The sequence below is a fragment of the Erinaceus europaeus genome, chromosome 15 (assembly GCF_950295315.1).
Source record: "Erinaceus europaeus chromosome 15, mEriEur2.1, whole genome shotgun sequence".
NCBI lineage: Eukaryota > Metazoa > Chordata > Mammalia > Eulipotyphla > Erinaceidae > Erinaceus > Erinaceus europaeus.
This window is the reverse complement of record NC_080176.1, coordinates 553,039-575,000: the sequence shown is the minus strand read 5'-3', so window position 1 is coordinate 575,000 and position 21,962 is coordinate 553,039. Positions and strand designations below refer to the sequence as shown.

Genomic DNA, 21,962 nt, shown 5'->3' with positions numbered 1-21,962 from the left:
CCCCTAGTCTCCTCCCAGCTAGCCCACTGGCTCCCTCTCTGTCCTCTGCCTGATTTGAATCCATACCCCACGTCAGCCTTGTTGTTTATAAAGACGTTATTACGGGAGTCAGGAGGTGGCACAGCAGGTTAAGCGCAGGTGGCGCGAAGTGCAAGGACCAGCTCAAGGATCCTGGTTCGAGCCCCCGGCTCCCCACCTGCAGGGGAGTCTCTTCACAGGCAGTGAAGCAGGTCTGCAGGTGTCTGTCTTTCTCTCCCCCTCTCTGTCTTCCCCTCCCCTCCCTATTTCTCTCTGTCCTATCCAACAATGACGACATTAGTAACTACAATAATAATAACTCCAACGGCAATAAAAAAAAAAACAAGGGCTACAAAAAGGGAAAGTAAATATTTTTTAAAAGTTAAAAAAAAAATTCCTTATTACTGTTCAGAAGTCACTGCTTCTCAGATCTCACTCATTCCACACCATCCACACAGTGTCTGTGTTGCTTTTCCCCTCATTTGCTTGGGGGGGGGTGTCTTTTTTTTTTTCCAAAGCACACTTAAGTTTGACTTTATTTTCCCAAGGAAGTCTGACACCCACTGCCAGCAAGCATACGAGCACACATGGGTCACTGAAGGCGGAGAGCAGAGTGCCGTGGCCCATCTTGAGCCATCTGCTGTCTGCCAGGGGCTGAGGCCGGGCTGTCTCTGGAGTGGGGCAGCCTGGCATCCAGAGACGTGTCAGCAGCTCACAGCTCAGGTAGAGTGCAGGACTTGTTTACAGGAGGCCTTGGGGCTCCATCCCCACCACCACAGTGGGGGTGTCTTGGCCTCTCTGTTATGAAACAGATTCTTAACTGCACAAAGTGGTGTTGCCTAATCGGATGTTCACTGCTCAGCACCCAGCCAGCCAATTAAAGGAGGCAGGGATTTGGTGCAAGAGAAACAGATGCCTCAGGTGCTGGCAGAGCCCATGAGGTGCCAGCTTCATGCCTCAGACCCCCTGCCTCTGCCTCTGCCTCTGCCTCTGCGGTGTGGCTCAGGGTGCCTGGGGCTGGTGGGCCCATGGAGAAGGGGTCTGGCTGATGTGAGGGTCCTTCCATGGGCCACTTCTCCAGGCCTGGAAGGGCCCTTTCACGAGGCCATTTGTCCCTGAGGAGGGGTTCTGCTGTGAGCACTAGTCAGTAGGGAGACAGCCTCTGTTGGCAGTCCTCACCCTCCCCCCAGACAGAATGAGTCTGTGAGACAGCCTGCTGGTGTTGGGCTTTGCTGGGTGTCAGAAGTGCAGGTGTGGAGGGCAAGACAGAGTCTGGGTGCTCACGGCGACGGTGACGTCACAGGCAGGTCAGCCGGGCACTCGGCTCCCGGCTCCCGGGCCCCATCGGGACCATGGTCAGAGCCCCGAGCAGGCTCCTGCCGCCTCCCGCAGGTCAGTCTGCCACCCCGCCACCTGGCTGTGAGGAGATGCACCTGCAGCCCTGCTTCACCCTTGTCTGCATCCTTACGCTTCTGCGATCCGCCTCTCTGTCTCCCTGGGCAGGTCAGGGGAGACGGTGTGGTGTGGGAGGCAGGGTCAGCGTCCACAGGAAGCCCGGGGGCTGTCTGGAGGCATCTGGGGGACTCAGCTGTTGACCCCCCTCCCGCTTGCTGTTCGCGGTGCTCGGCCCAGCCCACCAGTGGGGCTCCCATCATTTCAGACTGTCAGACAACTCACACCCTTCAGAGCCACCCCCCCTTGTGGTTCATAAGCAGGAACTGAGACTCACAGAAGGGGCTGGGCAGGCGCAAGGGAGCGTGGGCAAATGAGGCTGTCTGGGCTCTAGGCACCCGCCTGCCTGAGGCCCCTTGCAGGTGGGCAGAGTTTCCTGCCGATCCCTTGCTCGCCTCTTTTGCATGTGGCTCAGTCTTGGCGGGCTTCAGGCAGGGACCAGTGATGACCTGCCCCTGAGCTGGGCACCACAGGGCAGTGTCGCCAGCCAGCGGAGGGCGCCTGGTGGGGCTGCCGGCACCGGCCTTCCCTGCACCATGCGCTGCCTGGCCCCGCGCCCTGCTGGGTCCTACCTGCCAGAGCCCCAAGGTAAGGGGGAGTGCAAGGTGTGGGGTCTTGAGTAGAGAGGGCTCTCTGAGTGGGGGTGGGGGTGGCCCCATCCTGCTGGGGCGGGTCAGCGGGGGCCTGGCAGGTGAGAGGCCTTGTCGCACTGGAGGGCTCCAGGAGGCCTCTGGGGGCAGGTCAGCTCTCAGCTCTGGCGGCCTGGCTGAGGCACCCACAAGGTCCTCCTCTGCCCGGTAAACACTGAGGAGCACCCTCAGAGGTTGGGACCCTGCCAGGCCCCACCCCAGCCTGGGGGTAGGAGAGTCAGGCCGTGGTCAGTCCCCTGCTGGCCTGGGCAAAAGTTTGGCCTCCTGGCATCTAGATGCGGGGGGGGGGGGCAGGGACAGCAGCTGGGAGAGGGCCTGGCCAGCGTCTGCAGGCTGCTGTCCCCTTGGCCAGGTGTGTGTCCCTGAGCCCATTCACCTGGGCCCTGCCGTCCCCACGGGCTCACGGGGAGAGAGCAGAAGGCCAGCAGGTGGCAGGGACCTGGTAACACCCGGCACCCGGGATCCCAGCATTAGCTGACAGGTGGGTCCCTTCGCTGGGTGGCTGAAAGGGTGAGTGAGTGTGGTTCAGCCGGTTCTGTGGAGAGCACCTGAGGTGGCAGGGCCAGCAGGCACTGGGTCTCAGGGACCCTCCTGGAGTCGGGAAGTGGGTGTGGAGCAGTGGTCTGGGGACCGAGGGAAGCGGGAAGGCCACCAGGGGTTGTAGCTGTCGGAACCCTCATCACCTGCCTCCTCCCCTCCCAGCTCAGAGCAACTTTCTCTGCCTCTAGGGTTGAGAGCTCCCGGGGTGGGGTGAGCCCCACCACGCACTAGCGCCAGGACCTGCAGCTCAGTCGCCCTCTGGTGGGGAGCCGGGAGCCAGGGAGCACAGCTTCTGAGACAGCACGTGCTGGGCAAGGCAGGGGTCGCGTGGGGGCCCGGGCCTGTGAGAGAAAGTGAAAGAGAAAAGCGACCAGTGCCGGTGGGGGTGGAGGGAGGGCCCGGCTTCACTGTGACCTTGGAGCTGGAGGGAGGGAGGCTGGAGTCGCTCGCTGTGCTGAGTCTGGGGTCAGTGAGTTCCGGGCAGGAGCAGGGGACCTGGGCAGGGCAGGGTCAAAGAGGGACGGTCTCTGCAAGGACACCTGGGCCACCCAGAGGGCATAGACCGCCATGTGGGCAGGGGAGAGGAGGCAGGGACGGGGGATGTGAGCCGCTGTCTGCTCCTGGACAGGGCAGGGGAGGGAGGGAGGGAGGGACAGCGTTGCCCCTGAGCTGGGAGGCTGGCATCAGGGCAGCTGGCTGAAGAGGCAGAGGCAGCACAGTTCTGGGACAGAGCAGGCACTGCTAGAGCCCAGAGTGGAGACACCTTCCTGAGCCTGTTCCCCTCAGCCCCAAGTCAGTGACCTCACGCCCCTCTCAGCCCCAAGTCGGTGACCCCACGCCCCCCTCAGCCACAAGTCAGTGACCTCACGCCCCTCTCAGCCCCAAGTCAGTGACCTGACACCCCCTCTCAGCCCCAAGTCAGTGACCTCACACCCCTCTCAGCCCCAAGTCAGTGACCCCACGCCCCCCTCAGCCCCAAGTCAGTGACCTCACGCCCCCTCTCAGCCCCAAGTCAGTGACCTCACGCCCCCTCTCAGCCCCAAGTCAGTGACCTCACGCCCCCTCTCAGCCCCAAGTCAGTGACTCACACCCCTCTCAGCCCCAAGTCAGTGACCTCACGCCCCTCTCAGCCCCAAGTCAGTGACTCACACCCCTCTCAGCCCCAAGTCAGTGACCTCAGGCCCCCCTCAGCCCCAAGTCAGTGACTCACACCCCTCTCAGCCCCAAGTCAGTGACCTCACGCCCCTCTCAGCCCCAAGTCAGTGACCTCACACCCCTCTCAGCACCAAGTCAGTGACCTCACACCCCTCTCAGCCCCAAGTCAGTGACCTCACGCCCCTCTCAGCCCCAAGTCTGTGACCTCACGCCCCCCCTCAGCCCTGGGTCCGGGTGGCCCCACGCCCCCTCTCAGCCCCAAGTCAGTGACCTCACGCCCCTCTCAGCCCCAAGTCAGTGACCTCACGCCCCTCTCAGCACCAAGTCAGTGACCTCACGCCCCTCTCAGCCCCAAGTCTGTGACCCCACGCCCCTCTCAGCCCCAAGTCAGTGACCTCACGCCCCTCTCAGCCCCAAGTCAGTGACCTCACGCCCCTCTCAGCCCCAAGTCAGTGACCTCACGCCCCCTCTCAGCCCCAAGTCAGTGACCTCACGCCCCCTCTCAGCCCCAAGTCTGTGACCTGACGCCCCCTCTCAGCCCCAAGTCAGTGACCCCACGCCCCCCTCAGCCCCAAGTCTGTGACCTCACGCCCCTCTCAGCCCCAAGTCAGTGACCTCACACCCCTCTCAGCCCCAAGTCAGTTACCTCACGCCCCTCTCAGCCCCAAGTCAGTGACCTCACACCCCTCTCAGCCCCAAGTCAGTGACCTCACGCCCCTCTCAGCCCCAAGTCAGTGACCTCACGCCCCTCTCAGCCCCAAGTCAGTGACCTCACACCCCTCTCAGCCCCAAGTCAGTGACCTCACGCCCCTCTCAGCCCCAAGTCTGTGACCTCACACCCCCTCTCAGCCCCAAGTCAGTGACCTGACGCCCCCTCTCAGCCCCAAGTCTGTGACCTCACGCCCCCCCTCAGCCCCGGGTCCGGGTGGCCCCTGCTGGATCCTCTGTTCTGGGAGGGCAGCTGGGAAAATCTGGATGGTGGCACCGACCCTGGTGGGGGCAGGGAAGGTGGGGGCTGCCGTGGCTGGTGTCACTTCCTTTTGGGGTGCAGGGCAGTGTGTGGCCGCTTCTCTCTGGGGTCCTAGCACCCAAGGGTTGTAGGTGCCGCGACAGGCTGCATTTGGGACCTGGGTGCCTTTCACCACCCCAGTGGGATTCAGCTTGGGGCAGCGGCTCAGTCTGCCCTGCGCCTGCACCCGCACCCCTGCCAGACGCACCCCTACCCCCACCTCCCACCCACCTATGGGTGACTGCTTCTCAAGCCCTCGCTTCTGGCTGCCGGCTGCAGCTGCCTCCCTCAGGACCTGGGCTCTGTCCTCAGATGAGAGGCCACCTGGTTCCCCACCCTGGGACTCTCCTGTAGCTGTGTAGTGACCCCGGGCTAGCTCATGCCCACAGAGGAGGAGGGGCGCTGGCCTGTGCCCTTAGAGCCTGGGGACTTCCCTGGATGTTTCCGGCCAAGGCCGCAAAGGAGCAGGTTGCTGGCAGAGTCAGGTTTCGAGCCCAGGTGTGCTGGGAGCCCAGCCCAAACCTGGTGGAGGTGTGAGCCTCTGCTCTGGCGCCCTTGGCCTGGGGGCCTTGGAGGGCAGGGGTGTGCGCCTGCCAGCACAGCTGTCTGCTGGGGGGCTGTGGCGGCAACTGGCACGAAGACCCTTTTGGGGGCCTGGGGGAATTGGCCTGAGAGAGTGGAACCTGCCTCAGCCACCCCCCACAAGAGACTGTCGCCCCTGGGCCGGTTTGTGAGGTGGACACAGCATTACAGCACACGATTCAGGGTCCTCGCCATGACTTCCAGGAAGTCTTTAGAAAGCAGAGGGGAGGTCGGGGGCAGGGGGAGGCACCCCCTGGACCTTCCTGGTTGCCACTGGTGCTGGCAGGAGGAGAGGTGCCTCGGGATGTCCCATCTTTCCTGTGTGTGGAGAGTCCCTGCCACCCCTGATACCCCACGACGCTTCTCTTCAGCGCAGGGGAGGGTGGTGCCCACTGCTGCTTCAGTGCAGGGGCATGGCGGGCACGGTTTGATGGCGTCGCTGTGCCTCTTCTCTTCTGTGCGAGGTGCTGATGGAGTCTCCTGTCCCAGCATTTGCTTCTGTTCTCAGAGAGCAACGGCACAGACTCAGCCACTGCTCTGGACAGTCGGGCGGCACTGAGTAGACCCCCAGCGCTGTGCAGCCTCCACAGTCCATCTCCAGAAGGTCCCCGCCCTGTCCGGGCTCACTTCTGTGTCCCCACTGCCCCGCACCCGTGCTGGTTCTGTGAGTGTGCCTGTCCTGGGACTTCATACTGGGGGAGCCCTGCAGTGCTTGTCACACGCTTCTGATTTCTTTTCCTGTCTCCTTTCCCAGAGCCCCGCTCAGCTCTAGCTGACGACTGGGCGTTGAACCTGGGACCTGGCAGCCTCAGGCCACTGTGCTGTCTCCCCTGTTTCCTGCATGACTTCTTTCCCATCTCGTGACTTCTTCAAGCATAGGTCCAAGCTGCACCCCGTCTCGGGCTGCGTGAGTTTCCGTGGCACAGACAGACCCTGGTCTCGGCCGTGGCCCATCAGCGGACACTGCACTGTCCCCGCCCTGGGTCTGCTGTGAGCAGCCCTGTGCAGGCATGTGCCGATGCCCTGCCTACAGTCCTAGAGACTGCTTTTGGAAAGGAAATCATTCGGGTTTCTGTGGAAAGTTCATGTCGGGGAGATAACAGAACAGGTGGTGTGCAAAGACGATCCAGGTGGAAAGTGCGAGGGATGTTGGAGCTGGTCTCGCGGGAAGGCCTGGCAGCTGCAGAGAGCTGACTTGTGGGGCTGCAGGCAGGCTCAAGGGGCAGCTCCAGGCAGCGGTCCGCAGGCTTCTTAGGGGGGGAAACACCTAAGAACTGGGACTCTGGTGAGACGCCAGCGTCTCAGGTGGAGTTGAATGGAGTGGTGGCAGGAACAGGGGACCTAGCAGGGTCTCTGGGGTGGGGCAGCAGAATTCAGAAAGAGCCACAAGGTTGATGGGCCAGGAGAGTGCTCAGTGCACAGAGCACATGCCTTTCTGTGGGTGAGGTTCTGGGTTTGAGCCCCAGCACCATGGACAGCAGCGGGGGGGGGGAGCTCCACGGAGGGGAGCACCCCCCTCCCCTTCACTCCCCTTCTCTCTAAGCATGTGGAATTAAGAAAAAACAAAACAGGCCTGGGAGGCCCCTCCGTGGTGCCCCCACGGAAAAGCTTCAGCTTATTCCTGGCACTGCCTTTAAAAGGAAGAGAGGAAGCACAAGGACCGGCGTAAGGATCCCGGTTCGAGCCCCCGGCTCCCCACCTGCAGGGGAGTCACTTCACAGGCGGTGAAGCAGGTCTGCATGTCTGTCTTTCTCTCCCCCTCTGTCTTCTCCTCCTCTCTCCATTTCTCTCTGTCCTATACAACAACAATGACAGAAATAACAACAGTAACTACAACAATAAAACTAGGGCAACAAAAGGGAATAAATAAATAAATATTAAAAAAAAAAAAAAGGAAGAGAGGAGTCCCTATGGGTGGGAGAGGAGCTCAGGCAGGGTCAGAATAGAGTCCAGTCCTGCATGTGGGGGCAGGGGAGGGGCCTAGACATAACAGATTCCCTGAATAGACGCTGGGCCCCACACGTGGGGGGCAGGGGCCCAGGGGGACGGCTGCCTGGACGTACAGATTCCCGGCTCTGTCCCCAGCACCCGGCTCAGGTCCTTTTCAGGAGCAGCCTAGCCATGTCGGGGCCTGCAAAGAGGCCTGCCTCTGGGCTGGGGCCGGGAAGCCGGGAGGCTGTGACAGTGGCCCCTCCACGCCTCCCCCCACAGCACTTACAGCCCCTCCTCCCTCCTCACCCAACACCCCAGCCCCAAGAACACAGCAGGTGTGGGCACACTCAAGCCCTGCGATCGGTGAGGAGACACAGCTCCCGTCCCTCCCATCCCCTCCCCAGGGTTAGATTCCGGAAAGCAGACTTGGAAGTGGAGGACAGCACTGCTCCGTCAGCCTCCCTCGGCACTGTCCACGGTGCTCCCAGGAATCCCACCAGGGTCCCGTCACAGTGAGGCGAGCACAGTGTCTGCTGAGCCAGCTTTGAAAACACTCTTGTTTCTCCAGAAACGTATCTCTCTCATTTTGTATATGTGAGAGAGACACCACAGCGCCTGTCCAGAGCCTGTGACTCCAGGGGTTGAAGCAGGAGCCCTGGGTGTGCGATCTTGTCCTCTGCCAGCTGAGCTCCCCGGCCCTGCAGGCCCTGCAGTGGTGTTTGGATCTTTGGTCCTTTCCTGGCCCTCCCTAACCAGACTGCCCTGCCACTCACGCTCGGGTTCTGGGGCTGCAGGTTCCTTATCCTTATGAGAGTCGCCGTGCTTCCCCTCTGTGACTCTTAGCTCTCAGATACAGGCAGTGGGGAGCAGGAGGGGCTGGGCTCACACGCTGGTCAGACAGCAGGACTCTGGCCTCAGGCTGCCCAGCAGGCAGCTGGGAGTCCGACTCTCCTGCCTCCTCCCACCCAGCCCCCCGGGCCAGGGAGTCCGAGGGAACTTGGTTTTCACTTTCCTGCTTGAACTCCTGTGTCCTAGCTGGTCTCGGCTGGGAGGGTTCAGCGGCTCTGCTGGACGCGCCAGGGCCGCTTTTAAATATGTATGTTTATTAGAGGCCAGAGCATCAGTCAGCTGTAGCATATGGTGGTGCTGGGGACTGAACCTCTGGTACCTTAGGCAGGAGCTTCTGGTGTTCCACTGCTAGAAACAGCAGCCCAGCCCTTTACAAACAAAAGCTGTATTTATTTATCTCTAAGGGTGCAGAGGGAGCGGGGCTCAGCTCTGACTCCCAGGAGTGACACCGGGCCTTGCACATGCAGTCCCGTGCTCGGACGCCGAGTCACCTCCATTCAGTCTCTACCTCCTCGCTGGGGCCAGATCCCTTGTGTCCCAGCTGCCTGAAGCCCACGGGTGGGGCCAGAGACCCCTCTGCCGTGTAGTCAGACCTGCTGCCCTGGCACACGCGCGAGCAAACCCACACTCCATCCAGACACGAGCTGCGCTCTCCCACACGTGCTGCTGTGTGTCCTTGTTCCTCAGTGTCCTTCTTTCTGTCTCTCGTGCCCTCCTGCAACCCCTCCAAAAGTGAAAGTCTTGAGCGAGAACAGTGATTTCTGTGCCCACACTGGATTGCAGGGCTTTCTGCACGCCCATAGCCGATGCCTCCTTCCTCCTCTGGGATACAGGCTCAGAGCCCAGGCCTCCTGTGAGAGGTTGCAGGCCAGCTGTGGGCCAGTCCTCAGCCCCCCGCCCAGCCTCAGCCCCAGCCCCATCCCCAGACTCCAGCCCCAGCCCCCATACCCCAGACCCAGCCCCAAGAACCCAGACCCAGCCTCAGCCCCCGGCCCCCAGCCCCAGCCATAGCCCCCAGCCTCACACCCAGCCCCCCCAGCCTCAGCCTCAGCCCTCAGCTCTCAGCCCTCAGCCCCAGCCCCTAGCCCCAGCTCTCAAACCAGCCCCCAGCCCCAGCTCTCAGCCCTCAGTCTTCAGCCCTAGCCCCTCAGCCCTCAGCCCCCAGCTCTCAGCCCTCAGCCCCAGCCCCAGCCGCCAGACTAGCCCCCAGACCCCAGACCCCAGCCTCAGCACTTCCGGCCCACTGCCTCCACAAGACATCTGCAGTGCTCCCTGGGCCTCTTGCTCTGCCTGCAAGACCCACCCCTCCTGGTGGAGTGCATGTGTCCTCTCCTCGCCCCACTCTCCTTTGTAAGGTCTCTAGGCGGAGAGGGAGAGACGCACAGCCCTGCCTCGGTCCTTCCTCTTGGCAAGGTGTTCACACGTGGGGCTGGGGGCCCAGACCCAGACTCTTACACCTGGTAAGGTGTGCCCTCTACCTGGCGAGCTATCTCCCGGCCCCCACTCTGGTTCTTCTCTCCCCCACATCATTTCAGTGATCTGTAAAGGCCACTCCCTCGGCAGTGGACACCCAGGACCACACAGTCACCACAGCAGGGGGCATCCTCTGGTGGGCTCCGTGTGACAGGAGGGGCTGTGGGTGCAGGTCTGAGCACCGAGGGGCTGTGGGTGCAGGGAGGCCGTCTGCTGGGCGGTGAGGTGTCCGCATCCTGAGTTGCCCCCAGGGCCCCGCCCGCTGCCCGGCTGCCAGTGCTGGGCCTCCCTTCCCAGGCTGCACCAGGTGTGCTCTTCTGTTTTTAATATTTATTTAGTTATTCCCTTTTGTTGCCCTTGTCATTTTATTGTTGTAGTTATTGTTGGTGGTGTCGTCGTTGTTGTTGGATAGGACAGAGAGAAGTGGAGAGAGGAGGGAAAGACAGGGGGAGAGAAAGACAGACACCTGCAGACCTGCTCCACCGCCTGTGAGGTGACTCCCCTGCAGGTGGGGAGCCGGGGGCTCGAACTGGGATCCTGACACAGGTCCTTTGGCTTTGTGCCACCTGCGTTTAACCCGCTGCGCCACCGCCGACTCCCACCAGGTGTGCTCTTAAGCCCCCTGCCGCCTCACCTTGCAGCTCCAGGGCCGGAGCTCTTCCTGATGGCCGGGTGTCAGCTCAGGGAGGCCTGGAGGCTGAATGTGGTGCGCCCATGTGAGCCCCAGCCCTGAGCCCCGCCTGCACTCTGTCCCGCCAGTGCTCTGCCCTCCCCATGTCCCCACAGCCCACGGAGGGCGGGCGCAGGAGGCAGCAAGGACTTGGGCCCACCAGCAAGTGCAGATTTGGAGAAGTGCTGAGCTGAGGCTGCCTGGGAGTTGCTGGGAGAAAGAGCCTGGCATGAAGTGGGGGAACAGGATGGTGTGGGGGCTCGGGCCAGCAAGGAGAGAGACTGCGGGTGAGGGCCTGGACTCCCCAAGTTCTCAGCGCCCTCGCCCTTGCCCTCCGGGTGGAGCCAGGACCCTGCTGGGTGGTGGGAAATGCTCAGGTCCCTGAGACACATCCTGTTGCTTCCCTGAAACGAATGGGGACAAGTGGGGAGTCCTTCTCATGCCTCCCTACACGCTGCGGAGGACACGCAGGAGCCTCAGTGTCCCCCCAGCCTCACACATCCACTCTGCCTCTCTGGGCAGAAAGCAGGTGTCATCACCAGGAAGATGCCATCACCTGCCTGTGGGTAGAACGGAACCTCCAGGGGCAGTGATAGCTCAGTGAGAGGGGTGTGCCAGGCTCAGACCCTGGCGCCACATGGGAGGGCCGGGGCTCCGGGGGAGGCTCTGAGCTGCGGTGTCCGTATCTGAGATGGCGCCCCAGAATCAAACGGGGAAGCCACAGATCCACCGTTGGGAGCCGCTGCGGCCAGAGCGCCAGATGGGTCTCGCCACAGTGCCCGCCCAGTGCTCGCCCCGAGTGTGGACCAGCCGGGACACGTGACTCCTTGGGGGGTGAAGTCTTATTGGGGCGTCTCTCAGTCTCTCCTGAGCCGCCAGTCATGAAGTGAGGAGGGGAGGGAGCCCGAGGGACTTCTGGTGGCAGAAAGATGCGGCAGGTGCTGGCTCAGGAGAGAGAGGAGGAAGGGACCGTCACACATCACACTGGCAGAGCCGCAGGAGACCCCTGGCCACCCGGGCCGCCTCCCAGCGCAGGCACCTCCGGGGAGGGGTGGGCCAGTGGTGCAGTGGGGCTCTGGGACCTTGGGGGTCGGGCACTTGCCCTGGTCCCTCCTCTTCCCCAGTCTGAGCAGACAGGAGTGGAGTGGAGGGCAGCTGTTGGTGCCTGGAGCCGGGCCACCTGTGAACTCACATTCTCCTTTGCTGCGGCTGGCAGGGAGGCCTGTCCCCGGGCAGGGCCTGCTGGAGGCCGGCAGTGGGTGAGGCGGACAGACGGACGCCTGGCTCCCCAGGGCCCTGATCGGCATGGGCAGGACGGCTGATGTGGTGATGGCTGATGGAGCTCCTAGAACTCCCCCCACAGCGCCTTCAGGAGCCCTTCTCAGGCACCCCGAGACAGGAAACATCGTAGACAAGGTTTAAGCCGGTCTTGGCGTGAGCAGGGGCGCCATGGTCTTCAGGGGCCCAGGTGGCCAGTCCCAGCTGAGGCTCCTCAGCACAGTGGACTCCCTTGGCCACGGCCTCCTTGTGCCCAGTGTTACGATGGAGCCCCGTGTGACCGCTGATGGCCTCAGTGCCACCGTCCTGGATGGGCTGGGGGTAGACATGGGTCCTCAGGTCTCCCTCCTGATCTGGCCTCTGTGTCCGTACCCAGCCAGCTGCCTCCCCAGGGTGCTGTGGCTGCTCCGGGGCCTCTGGGAGCTTGAGTGAAGGGTGGGGCAGAGAGGCAGCGGGCTGCCAGCCCTGTGTCCTCCCACTGCGTGTCGGGGCAGGACAGGTGCTGGGCGTTTGTGACTGTCCTCCTGGGCGACTTCTTGGTGGAGGTGATGAGGGTCCTCCCAGCTTGTGCCGCAGGGGGCTTTCTCATCCAGACGGGGGCCGTGGGGTCGCCTGAATGAGAGCTTGGCTTCCCTGCGGTGACTCGGTCAGGGAGGGAGGGAGGGAGGGCTGCGCTTGGTCAGCCCCACAGAGGAGAAGCGACTCTGTCTGTCTCTCGTGTCTGTCATGCTTGTGTGGATGCAAGTCAGAGCGGTCGGTGCCTCAGGGTCCTTCCCAGATGCTGGGCCCCCGCCAGGAGTTCCCTGACGTCACAGAGGAAACAACTTGACTCAGCTGAGGAGGGTACGTGCTGGGCAGCTGTGAGGGCCGGCTTTGAGCCTTGGCCCTGCACGTCCAGAGTGATGCTCCGCGTGTCTCCCTCTCTCCTCTCACTTCCTCCTCTCTCTCCTCCCTCCCTCTTCCCCTCTCCCCCCTCCCCTCTCTCGTCTCTCTACTCTCACTTTCTCCTCTCTCCCTCTCTCTCCCCCTCACTTCCTCCTCTCTCTCCTCCCCTCTCTCTCTTTCCCCCTCTCTCCCCCTCACTTCCTCCTCTCTCTCCTCCTCCCCTCTCTCTTTCTCTCTCCCTCTCTCTCCCCCTCACTTCCTCCTCTCTCTCCTCCTCCCCTCTCTCTCTCTCCCCCCTCTCTCCCCCTTTCCCCTCTCTCCTCTCACTTTCTCCTCTCTCTCTCTCCCTCTTCTCCCCTCTCTCCTCTCTCTTCTCTCACTTTCTCTTCTCTCTCTTCCCTCTCTCTCCCCCTCTCTCCTCTCACTTTCTCCTCTCTCTCCTCTCTCCCCTCCTCTCACTCCTCCCTCTCCTCTTTCTCTCTCCTCTTTCTTTCTCTCCTCTTTCCTCTCACTTTCCTCTCTCTCTTTCTCTCCTCTCTCACACCTCTCTCTCCTCTCACTTTCTCTTCTTCTCTCCTCCCTCTCTCTCCCCCTTCTTTTCCCTCTCTCTCCTCTCTCTTCTCTTACTTTCTCCTCTCCTCCCTCTCTCTCCCCTTCTCTCACTTTCACCTCTCACTCCTCCCTCTCCTCTTTCTCTCTCTCTTTTTCTCTCCTCTTTTACACCTCTCTCTCCTCTCACTTTCTCCTCTCCTCTCACTTTCTTCTCTCACTCTCTCTTTCTCGAATCTCTCTCTCCTCTCTCTCTCCTCTCACTTCCTCCGCCCTCTCTCTCCTCTCACTCTCTCTCCCTTCTTCCCTCCCCTCTCTTGTCTGTCAGTTAATAAATGAGGTGCCCAAGCTGCAGGGTCGGGAGGGGCACTTGGCAGGCGGGTTCCAGAGCAGCCTTCTCCTCTCCAGCGTGTGAGCTGTTCTCCAGAGCCAGCGGCTCAGGGCAGGGCAGGTGGGCTGTGACTACACAGCCTGCGACGCCCCCGCCCGGATGTGGTGGCCCTGCTCCAGCCCCTCTCTGACCCTGGGCCTGGAGGCCAGGGACGATTTTCAGGGAAAACCCTGGCTGGCAGGAGGAGCACTTAGGGCGGCCGGGGGGGTACTTGAGCGAGGTCGCCCCTCCCAGGCCCCCAAATTCCCCCAGAGCAAAGCGCACTGGGTCTGAGTCCATGGCCGCCGGGTGCCGTGTCCCTCTGCACACAGGCCGGTGAGGGCACCTGGTCAGCACGCGCGAGGGCCCGTGTTCCGTCACGGTGCCACATGTACCGGAGCAGGGTGCCGGCCTCATTAAATGATCGGCCATCTTGTCTGAATTTCCAACATGTAGTTGTGTGAAAGAACACCAGAAAACCACTGTGAACGCGCTGTGCTGGGGACCGAACCAGGAGCCCCACTCATGGGAGACTTGCACCTGCCTGCGGGTCCAACCCCAGGCAAAGAATCTCCTCAGAGACTTGAGAGGCGATGACGGCTACAAGTCAGGCTCTCAGTGACTGTGACAATGGGGTGGGGCGGCAGGCAAGGTGTCAGGTCAGCTGACAAGTTGGACATCTCCCTCCCTGCCCAGTGCAGGTGCTGCTTCAGGAAGGGTGGGGGCCCCACCTTCAGTACGGCTTCCAGAGTCCCTGCTGCCCTGTGTCTGGTATACGGCAGGTGTCTGCATGTCCCTGTGTCTGGTATACGGCAGGTGTCTGTGTGTCCCTGTGTCTGGTATACGGCAGGTGTCTGCGTGTCCCTGCTGCCCTGTGTCTGGTATACGGCAGGTGTCTGCGTGTCCCTGCTGCCCTGTGTCTGGTATACGGCAGGTGTCTGTGTGTCCCTGTGTCTGGTATACAGCAGGTGTCTGTGTGTCCCTGTGTCTGGTATACGGCAGGTGTCTGTGAGTCCCTGCTGCCCTGTGTCTGGTATACGGCAGGTGTCTGTGTGTCCCTGCTGCCCTGTGTCTGGTATACGGCAGGTGTCTGTGTGTCCCTGCTGCCCTGTGTCTGGTATACGGCAGGTGTCTGTGAGTCCCTGCTGCCCTGTGTCTGGTATACGGCAGGTGTCTGTGTCCCTGTGTCTGGTATACGGCAGGTGTCTGTGTGTCCCTGTGTCTGGTATACCGCAGGTGTCTGTGTGTCCCTGCTGCCCTGTGTCTGGTATACGGCAGGTGTCTGTGTGTCCCTGTGTCTGGTATACAGCAGGTGTCTGTGTGTCCCTGTGTCTGGTATACGGCAGGTGTCTGTGTGTCCCTGTGTCTGGTATACGGCAGGTGTCTGTGTGTCCCTGCTGCCCTGTGTCTGGTATACAGCAGGTGTCTGTGTGTCCCTGCTGCCCTGTGTCTGGTATACAGCAGGTGTCTGTGTGTCCCTGTGTCTGGTATACAGCAGGTGTCTGTGTGTCCCTGTGCCTGGTATACGGCAGGTGTCTGTGTGTCCCTGCTGCCCTGTGCCTGGTATACGGCAGGTGTCTGTGAGTCCCTGCTGCCCTGTGTCTGGTATACAGCAGGTGTCTGTGTGTCCCTGCTGCCCTGTGTCTGGTATACAGCAGGTGTCTGTGTGTCCCTGTGTCTGGTATATAGCAGGTGTCTGTGTGTCCCTGTGTCTGGTATACGGCAGGTGTCTATGTGTCCCTGTGTCTGGTATACGGCAGGTGTCTGTGTGTCCCTGTGTCTGGTATACGGCAGGTGTCTGTGAGTCCCTGCTGCCCTGTGTCTGGTATACGGCAGGTGTCTGTGTGTCCCTGCTGCCCTGTGTCTGGTATACGGCAGGTGTCTGTGTGTCCCTGCTGCCCTGTGCCTGGTATACGGCAGGTGTCTGTGTGTCCCTGTGTCTGGTATACGGCAGGTGTCTGTGTGTCCCTGCTGCCCTGTGCCTGGTATACGGCAGGTGTCTGTGTGTCCCTGTGTCTGGTATACGGCAGGTGTCTGTGTGTCCCTGTGTCTGGTATACGGCAGGTGTCTGTGAGTCCCTGCTGCCCTGTGTCTGGTATACAGCAGGTATTTGTGTGTCCCTGTGCCTGGTATACGGCAGGTTTCTGTGTGTCCCTGTGTCTGGTATATGGCAGGTGTCTGTGAGTCCCTGCTGCCCTGTGTCTGGTATACGGCAGGTGTCTGTGTGTCCCTGCTGCCCTGTGCCTGGTATACGGCAGGTGTCTGTGTGTCCCTGTGTATGGTATACAGCAGGTGTCTGTGTGTCCCTGCTGCCTGTGTCTGGTATACAGCAGGTGTCTGTGCCGCCACTCTCCTGGTCGTAGCCCCCTCACCCTCCTCCTCTGGCTGTGCTGGAGCCCCCCATGCCGAGCCTCCCCTGAGTCTCCTGTCCCGTGCTGACTCTCCTGACTGAGCTGTGTCCTTGCAGGCAGTGCACAGTGCTCCATCATGGAGCCTGCGCCCCTGGAGAGAGGCTACCTGGGCCTCCTCACAGGCAGCGCCGACCTGTGGCCACTCTCCTGCCTCTGTGATCCCCTGGAGCTGGCCCTTGAGGACGACCTCTGTTCAGGTAGGCCTGTCCCCCACCCTCCTCCCTGCAGAATGGTCAGCACTGCGGCTGCCCGCTCCCCGCTGCCCCCCCTCCTCCCTGCACAGTGGTCAGCACCGCGGCTGCCCGCTCCCCGCTGCCCCCCCTCCTCCCTGCACAGTGGTCAGCACCGCGGCTGCCCGCTCCCCGCTGCCCCCCTCCTCCCTGCACAGTGGTCAGCACCGCGGCTGCCCGCTCCCCGCTGCCCCCCACCCTCCTCCCTGCAGAGTGGTCAGCACCGCGGCTGCCCGCTCCCCGCTGCCCCCACCCTCCTCCCTGCACAGTGGTCAGCACCGCGGCTGCCCGCTTCCCGCTGCCCCTACCCTCCTCCCTGCAGAGTGGTCAGCACCACGGCTGCCCGCTCCCCGCTGCCCCCACCCTCCTCCCTGCACAGTGGTCAGCACCGCGGCTGCCCGCTTCCCGCTGCCCCTACCCTCCTCCCTGCACAGTGGTCAGCACCACGGCTGCCCGCTCCCCGCTGCCCCCACCTCCTCCCTGCAGAGTGGTCAGCACCACGGTTGCCCACTCCCCGCTGCCCCCACCCTCCTCCCTGCACAGTGGTCCGCACTGTGGCTGTCTGCTCCCCGCTACCCCCCCACCCTCCTCCCTGCACAGTGGTCAGCACCGCGGCTGCCCGCTCCCCGCTGCCCCCCACCCTCCTCCCTGCACAGTGGTCCGCACTGTGGCTGTCTGCTCCCCGCTACCCCCCCACCCTCCTCCCTGCACAGTGGTCAGCACCGCGGCTGCCCGCTCCCCGCTGCCCCCACCCTCCTCCCTGCAGAGTGGTCAGCACCGAGGCTGCCAGCTCCCTGCTGCCTCCCTGGCCTCCTGTCTCAGCCCAGGGCTTTCCTTTCAGAGTCCGACCTGGACACCATCAACTGCGAGCAACTCAGCAGTTTGCTGTGTGACATGGAACACGATGAGGAGAACCCTGAAGCCTACGCCAACATCGGTGAGGGAGGCGTTCTGTGGCGAGGGTCTCTCCTCTGTGTGGCTCAGCCGTCCCTCAGAGCGGGGATGTGGAGAGGCGGCCACTGAGGACTCCAGTGCCGTTAGAGCCTTCCAGGGCATTCTAGGTGACCCAAAGCTCGCTCTCCCTCTCCCTCCATTGCCACATCTTGCCTCGTCCTCCCTCCCCACAAAGTACCTAGTGCCTTTCTCGCTTTCACCCCCAGCCCACTCCTAAGTCAAACCTCTCTGATGATTGTGGCTTTCAATTATGATTTTGTTCTCAATGACTTACCACGAGTTCAGTGCATTCTAAGGTTGGGAAGTGGAGGGGGGCTTTCAGGCCCTGGTGATGGTGGAGGAGGACCGAGACTGGGGTGGGAGTGTTTTGCAAAAAATCCAGAAATTTTACCCAGGTATCAGCAACTATACTTACTGTATCTATTAGCCCCCAACAGAAAGAAAAAAGGTGGAGATTTCAGGGGGATAGTTCACACCAGGTGTGTCCGTGTACCGCTGTCTGCACTCACCACTGAGGTAGTCGCAGAAGCAATCTGGTTGGGAGTAGGGCAGTAGTTAGTGCAGTGGTTAAGCGCAGGTGGTGCAAAGCACAAGGACCAGCGTAAGGATCCTGGTTCAAGGCTCTGGCTCCCCACCTGGAGAGGAGTTGCTTCACAAGCGGTGAAGCAGATCTGCAGGTGTCTACCTTTCACCCCCCCGTCTCCCTCATATGTCTCCATTTCTCTCTGTCCTATCCAACTATGAAGACATCAATAACAACAACAGTAATAACCACAACAGTAAAACAAAAAGGGGAAATGAATAAATAAAGAAACAGTATGTTACTATTTTTTCATTTTTATTTATTTTTATTTATTATTAGAGGCAGGAATTGAGGGGGGAGATAGGGGGAGAGATGGACACCTGCAGCCCTGGAATTGAGGGGGAGATAGGGGGAGAGATGGACACCTGCGGCCCTGGAATTGAGGGGGAGATAGGGGAAGATGGACACCTGCGGCCCTGGAATTGAGGGGGAGATAGGGGGAGAGATGGACACCTGCAGCTCTGGAATTGAGGGGGAGATAGGGGGAGATGGACACCTGCGGCCCTGGAATTGAGGGGGAGATAGGGGGGGAGATGGACACCTGCAGCCCTGGAATTGAGGGGGAGATAGGGGGAGATGGACACCTGCGGCTCTGGAATTGAGGGGGAGATAGGGGGAGATGGACACCTGCGGCCCTGGAATTGAGGGGGGAGATAGGGGGAGATGGACACCTGCGGCCCTGGAATTGAGGGGGGAGATAGGGGGAGATGGACACCTGCGGCTCTGGAATTGAGGGGGAGATAGGGGGAGATGGACACCTGCGGCCCTGGAATTGAGGGGGGAGATAGGGGGAGATGGACACCTGCGGCCCTGGAATTGAGGGGGGAGATAGGGGGAGATGGACACCTGCGGCCCTGGAATTGAGGGGGAGATAGGGGGAGAGATGGACACCTGCAGCTCTGGAATTGAGGGGGAGATAGGGGGAGATGGACACCTGCAGCTCTGGAATTGAGGGGGAGATAGGGGGAGAGATGGACACCTGCGGCCCTGGAATTGAGGGGGAGATAGGGGGAGAGATGGACACCTGCGGCCCTGGAATTGAGGGGGAGATAGGGGGAGATGGACACCTGCGGCCCTGGAATTGAGGGGGAGATAGGGGGAGAGATGGACACCTGCAGCCCTGGAATTGAGGGGGAGATAGGGGGGGAGATGGACACCTGCGGCCCTGCTTCGTCTCTCGTGAAGCTTCCCCTGAGGAGGGCCCGGTCCTTGCGCACCGTAGTGTGTGCACTTAGCCAGAGGCGTGACCGCCTGAATCCCTTAACTTTTTTCTTTATTTGATAGAGCAGAGATATATTGAGAGGAGGGGGGGGAGAGAGGGAGAGAGACACTTAACCAGGTGTGCCGCCGCCTGGCCTCAGCGCTTAATATCTACTGCAAGTCCGTTTGCTTTAGTCACGCCGTGCCGTGTGTGGCTGAAGCCCTCAGGTGATCGACGGCGTCTCACCCCTTGCTGGCCAGGCGCAGCCACTTGTATTTCATTCATTCTGCCCCAACACCATCAGCATTGTGAGCGGGCGGGGCGCTGGGAACAGACTGGCCTGTGAGTGGGCACTCCAGCTCCTGTCCGCAGCAGAAGAAGCAGACGGCCTCGGTGGTGAGGTGTGGAGCCCTGAAGACAGTCAGAGACACGCTGGAGAAAGCGAGGGCAGGGCGGAAACACCGAGCCTCTGTCTTTCTAGGACTGGAGTCTTGATTCTAACCACAGAAGGGGGAGTAGCTGAGGTGGGGGGCGGTTGCTAAGACTTGGACTGAAAGGTGGGTGTGAGGGAGCGGCTGGCGGGAGACCTGTGTGTATGCAGCTGTGCATCAGGGCTGCTGGGCCAGGGCTCCCCAGTGGAGGGGCTGCGGCTGTCCAGGGCCCCCAGGAGCACTCCCAGAGCTCCTGCTTCTCTCCTTGTCTGGGCAGCGGGACTGGACCAGTACGTATTTGAGGACCTGCAGCTGGAGGGGCCAAGCAGAGACAGTCTCAGTGAGTTGCGGGCTCTTGGCTCCACCTGGGGACACCCTGGAACGCCCGCTGGCCACCATCCCCGGGTGGTCAGATCCCTTCCCACCTCGGGATGCTGGCCGTGCCCCTCACCTCACTGCTGCACCTGATACTGTCTTGCTCTGGCTCCAAACAGGACTGGAGGAAATAATCAGAGAGAGCATGGAGGCGCCAGAGGATTCGGGGTGGAGAAGTCAGAAGAGATGTGAGTGAGACCTGGCCGGGGGTCCACACCGTCACACGGCTCCCAGCCGCTTCCCGGGGAGGGCTGTCCCCACCCCTGCTCCCCTCGGCATGGCCCCTGCTAGCTCAGGAGACACCGGTGTGAGGTGCCTGGCTGGCTGAGGCCTGCGTCTCTGTCGCCTGTAGCTGTCATCCTGTGGGAGGGCCCTGAGTGCCACCCCAGCCCCACAGGGGAGCCCCTCACTCTCTGTCCACATGCCACTTGCTGCCAAGGGGCTCCCGGTGGGGCTCTTGTTTTCCTTTACTTGAGAGTGGCTCTGTGCACCGTGGTGGGGCGCCTGGGCAGGACCAGGGAGGGAGGGCCAGGCTTCTTCCCAGGCTGCTCTCCACCGGGGAACCCCCTTCTCCAGGGGCTGAGCTTCTGCCCTCTCTGCAGCCTTCCCCGAGGAGCCACCCGAGGACCCCAAGCACAGGAAGCTGGGTGAGCAGGTTGGGCAGCCTGACGGGGTGAAGGACATGGGCTGCCAGCCCCTCCCTGCTCTTGAGGGTGCTCCGAGGCTCCAGGCTCTGTGACTGGCCGGCGCAAGCTACAGGGGTCACTTCTGCCTGCCTGTGGTCATCCACCTCTGGGCGGGGGCTGCTGGCATTGAGCTGAGCAAGCCAGATCCCCCGGGTGGACAAGAATACCCCCAGCCCGCCCCCCCCCCGCCCCAGACGGCACTCTGATGAGCCCCCCTCACAGCCGAGGCCCCTGCTGTGCCCGTGGTGACCGGCACTTTCCTGATGGGGCCAGTCACAGATGCCTGGACTCAGCCCTGCCCATCCCCGCCGGGCATGCTGTCCCCGGAGCCCACAGCCAGCCAGACCACCCTGGGGGCAGCAATGCCGGCAGATGGTAAGTGGGGGGTTGGAGATGGGCTTCACCCCCTGAGTGAGGGTCAGGGACAGGGGCCCCTCTCCTGTGTCACCACTGACTTGGGGACCATTCTCAGGCCCGGGAAGCATGGGGGCACCTGTCTGGGAGGAGGGAGTGGGGCGGGTAGAGAGGGCCTGTAGGCAGGGCTGCCTCACCCCTGCAGCGCCTGAGGCAGAGCAAGTGTGTCCCTCTTGTCACAGGTGTGACCAGATGCTTTAGCCAGTGTGTTCAGTCATTACAGTTACTCTGCAAATAAGTAACGAGTATTTTAAGATATAAAACAGTAGAAAGGAAGCTCGTAAGATGAGCCTGTTGAATCTGTCGCAGTGCCCGCCCCAAGTGCCGTGCTGGGCTGCCTGAGTCTGCCCTCGGGGCCCGTCCAGAGCCTCGGCGCCCTGCCCCAGGGGCTCTGGCTCATCTCTGCGGGGCCCGACACCAGCAGCATTGTCATCTGCCAGGGTGAGTGTGTGGGATGTCTTCCCCATGGGCACCTGGTGGCATCCGCAGCTCCTTCCAATGCCCCCCGTGCCCCTCCCTGCATCAGAGCTGAGGAGCAGAGCCCTGCCAGGCCTGTTCCACGGAGCCCCAACTTGCCCTCCAGTATGTAAATAAGCTGAATTTTTCAAGGTTGGTTTCTGGCTTTAAAGCCCTCAACTTTGAAATGGAGCTTTATTCAGTGTTAAACCACACAGCGGTGGGGGGGAGGGTGTTGGGCATGGGGGCGGACTTCCTCACTCTAGGGTGTGTCCGACGGCCAGTCTCCTGGCCCTCCAAAGTGCCCACCTTGGTGTGAGGCCCCCAGAGGTGTTGTGCAGGCCCCTGCCCCAAGCACCCTGACACCGTACCCACCTGCAGTAGGGGAGCCTCGTTCCTCGGCTCCACTCTCTGGAAGCCCCCCGACTCCCCTAGACCCACTAGGGACTGACCTTAGTGGGCTTGCCCCGAAGCGTTCCTCCTCTTCTCACACAGGTGAGACTCCGCAGGCCGGCCCCATGCCCCCTGCCGGCAGCCCCGCTGTGCACGGCCTCTTGACGTCCCCGAGGTCCCCGGACCGGCAGGGCTCTACCAGCCCCTTTGCCCCGTCCGCAGCTGACCTCCCTGCCCTGCCGGAGCCGGCCCTGACCTCCCGGGCAGACACAGCAGGTAAGTGTGCATCTGCGGTCGGTAGTGGGCAGCAGACCCTGACACCACCTCGAGAGGGTGTCACCTGGGCCCTTGGTGCCAGAGCACCGCTCACTCCGGGGGAGGGATGGCTGGTGCCCCCACCTAACTTTGCTGCCGAC

At 61.8% G+C, this 21,962-nt stretch overlaps 1 protein-coding gene and 1 long non-coding RNA gene across 14 annotated transcripts in view; one reads left to right on the top strand and one right to left on the bottom strand.

Moving 5' to 3' along the window:
• CIITA (class II major histocompatibility complex transactivator) overlaps positions 1-21,962 on the top strand; it is a 46,089-nt gene that overhangs the window by 10,623 nt on the left and 13,504 nt on the right. For 10 of the 13 annotated variants that reach the window (XM_060172366.1, XM_060172365.1, XM_060172373.1 and 7 more), the window contains exons 3-10: positions 15,880-16,020; positions 16,895-16,990; positions 19,500-19,562; positions 19,717-19,785; positions 20,200-20,244; positions 20,506-20,658; positions 21,007-21,138; positions 21,649-21,822. In XM_060172366.1, coding sequence (XP_060028349.1) covers positions 15,880-16,020; positions 16,895-16,990; positions 19,500-19,562; positions 19,717-19,785; positions 20,200-20,244; positions 20,506-20,658; positions 21,007-21,138; positions 21,649-21,822 — 873 coding nt within the window. Of the gene's footprint in view, positions 1-1,834; positions 2,059-6,191; positions 6,314-15,879; positions 16,021-16,894; positions 16,991-19,499; positions 19,563-19,716; positions 19,786-20,199; positions 20,245-20,505; positions 20,659-21,006; positions 21,139-21,648; positions 21,823-21,962 lie in introns of those variants that run through there. The other 3 variants (XM_060172374.1, XM_060172375.1, XM_060172368.1) reach the window with 3 other exon arrangements.
• On the bottom strand, positions 18,728-21,732 carry LOC132533047 (uncharacterized). Its single transcript, XR_009544930.1, has 3 exons — positions 21,606-21,732; positions 19,674-19,718; positions 18,728-19,534 (listed from the first exon to the last, which is right to left on the bottom strand). It is a non-coding gene; the product is annotated as an uncharacterized LOC132533047 (long non-coding RNA).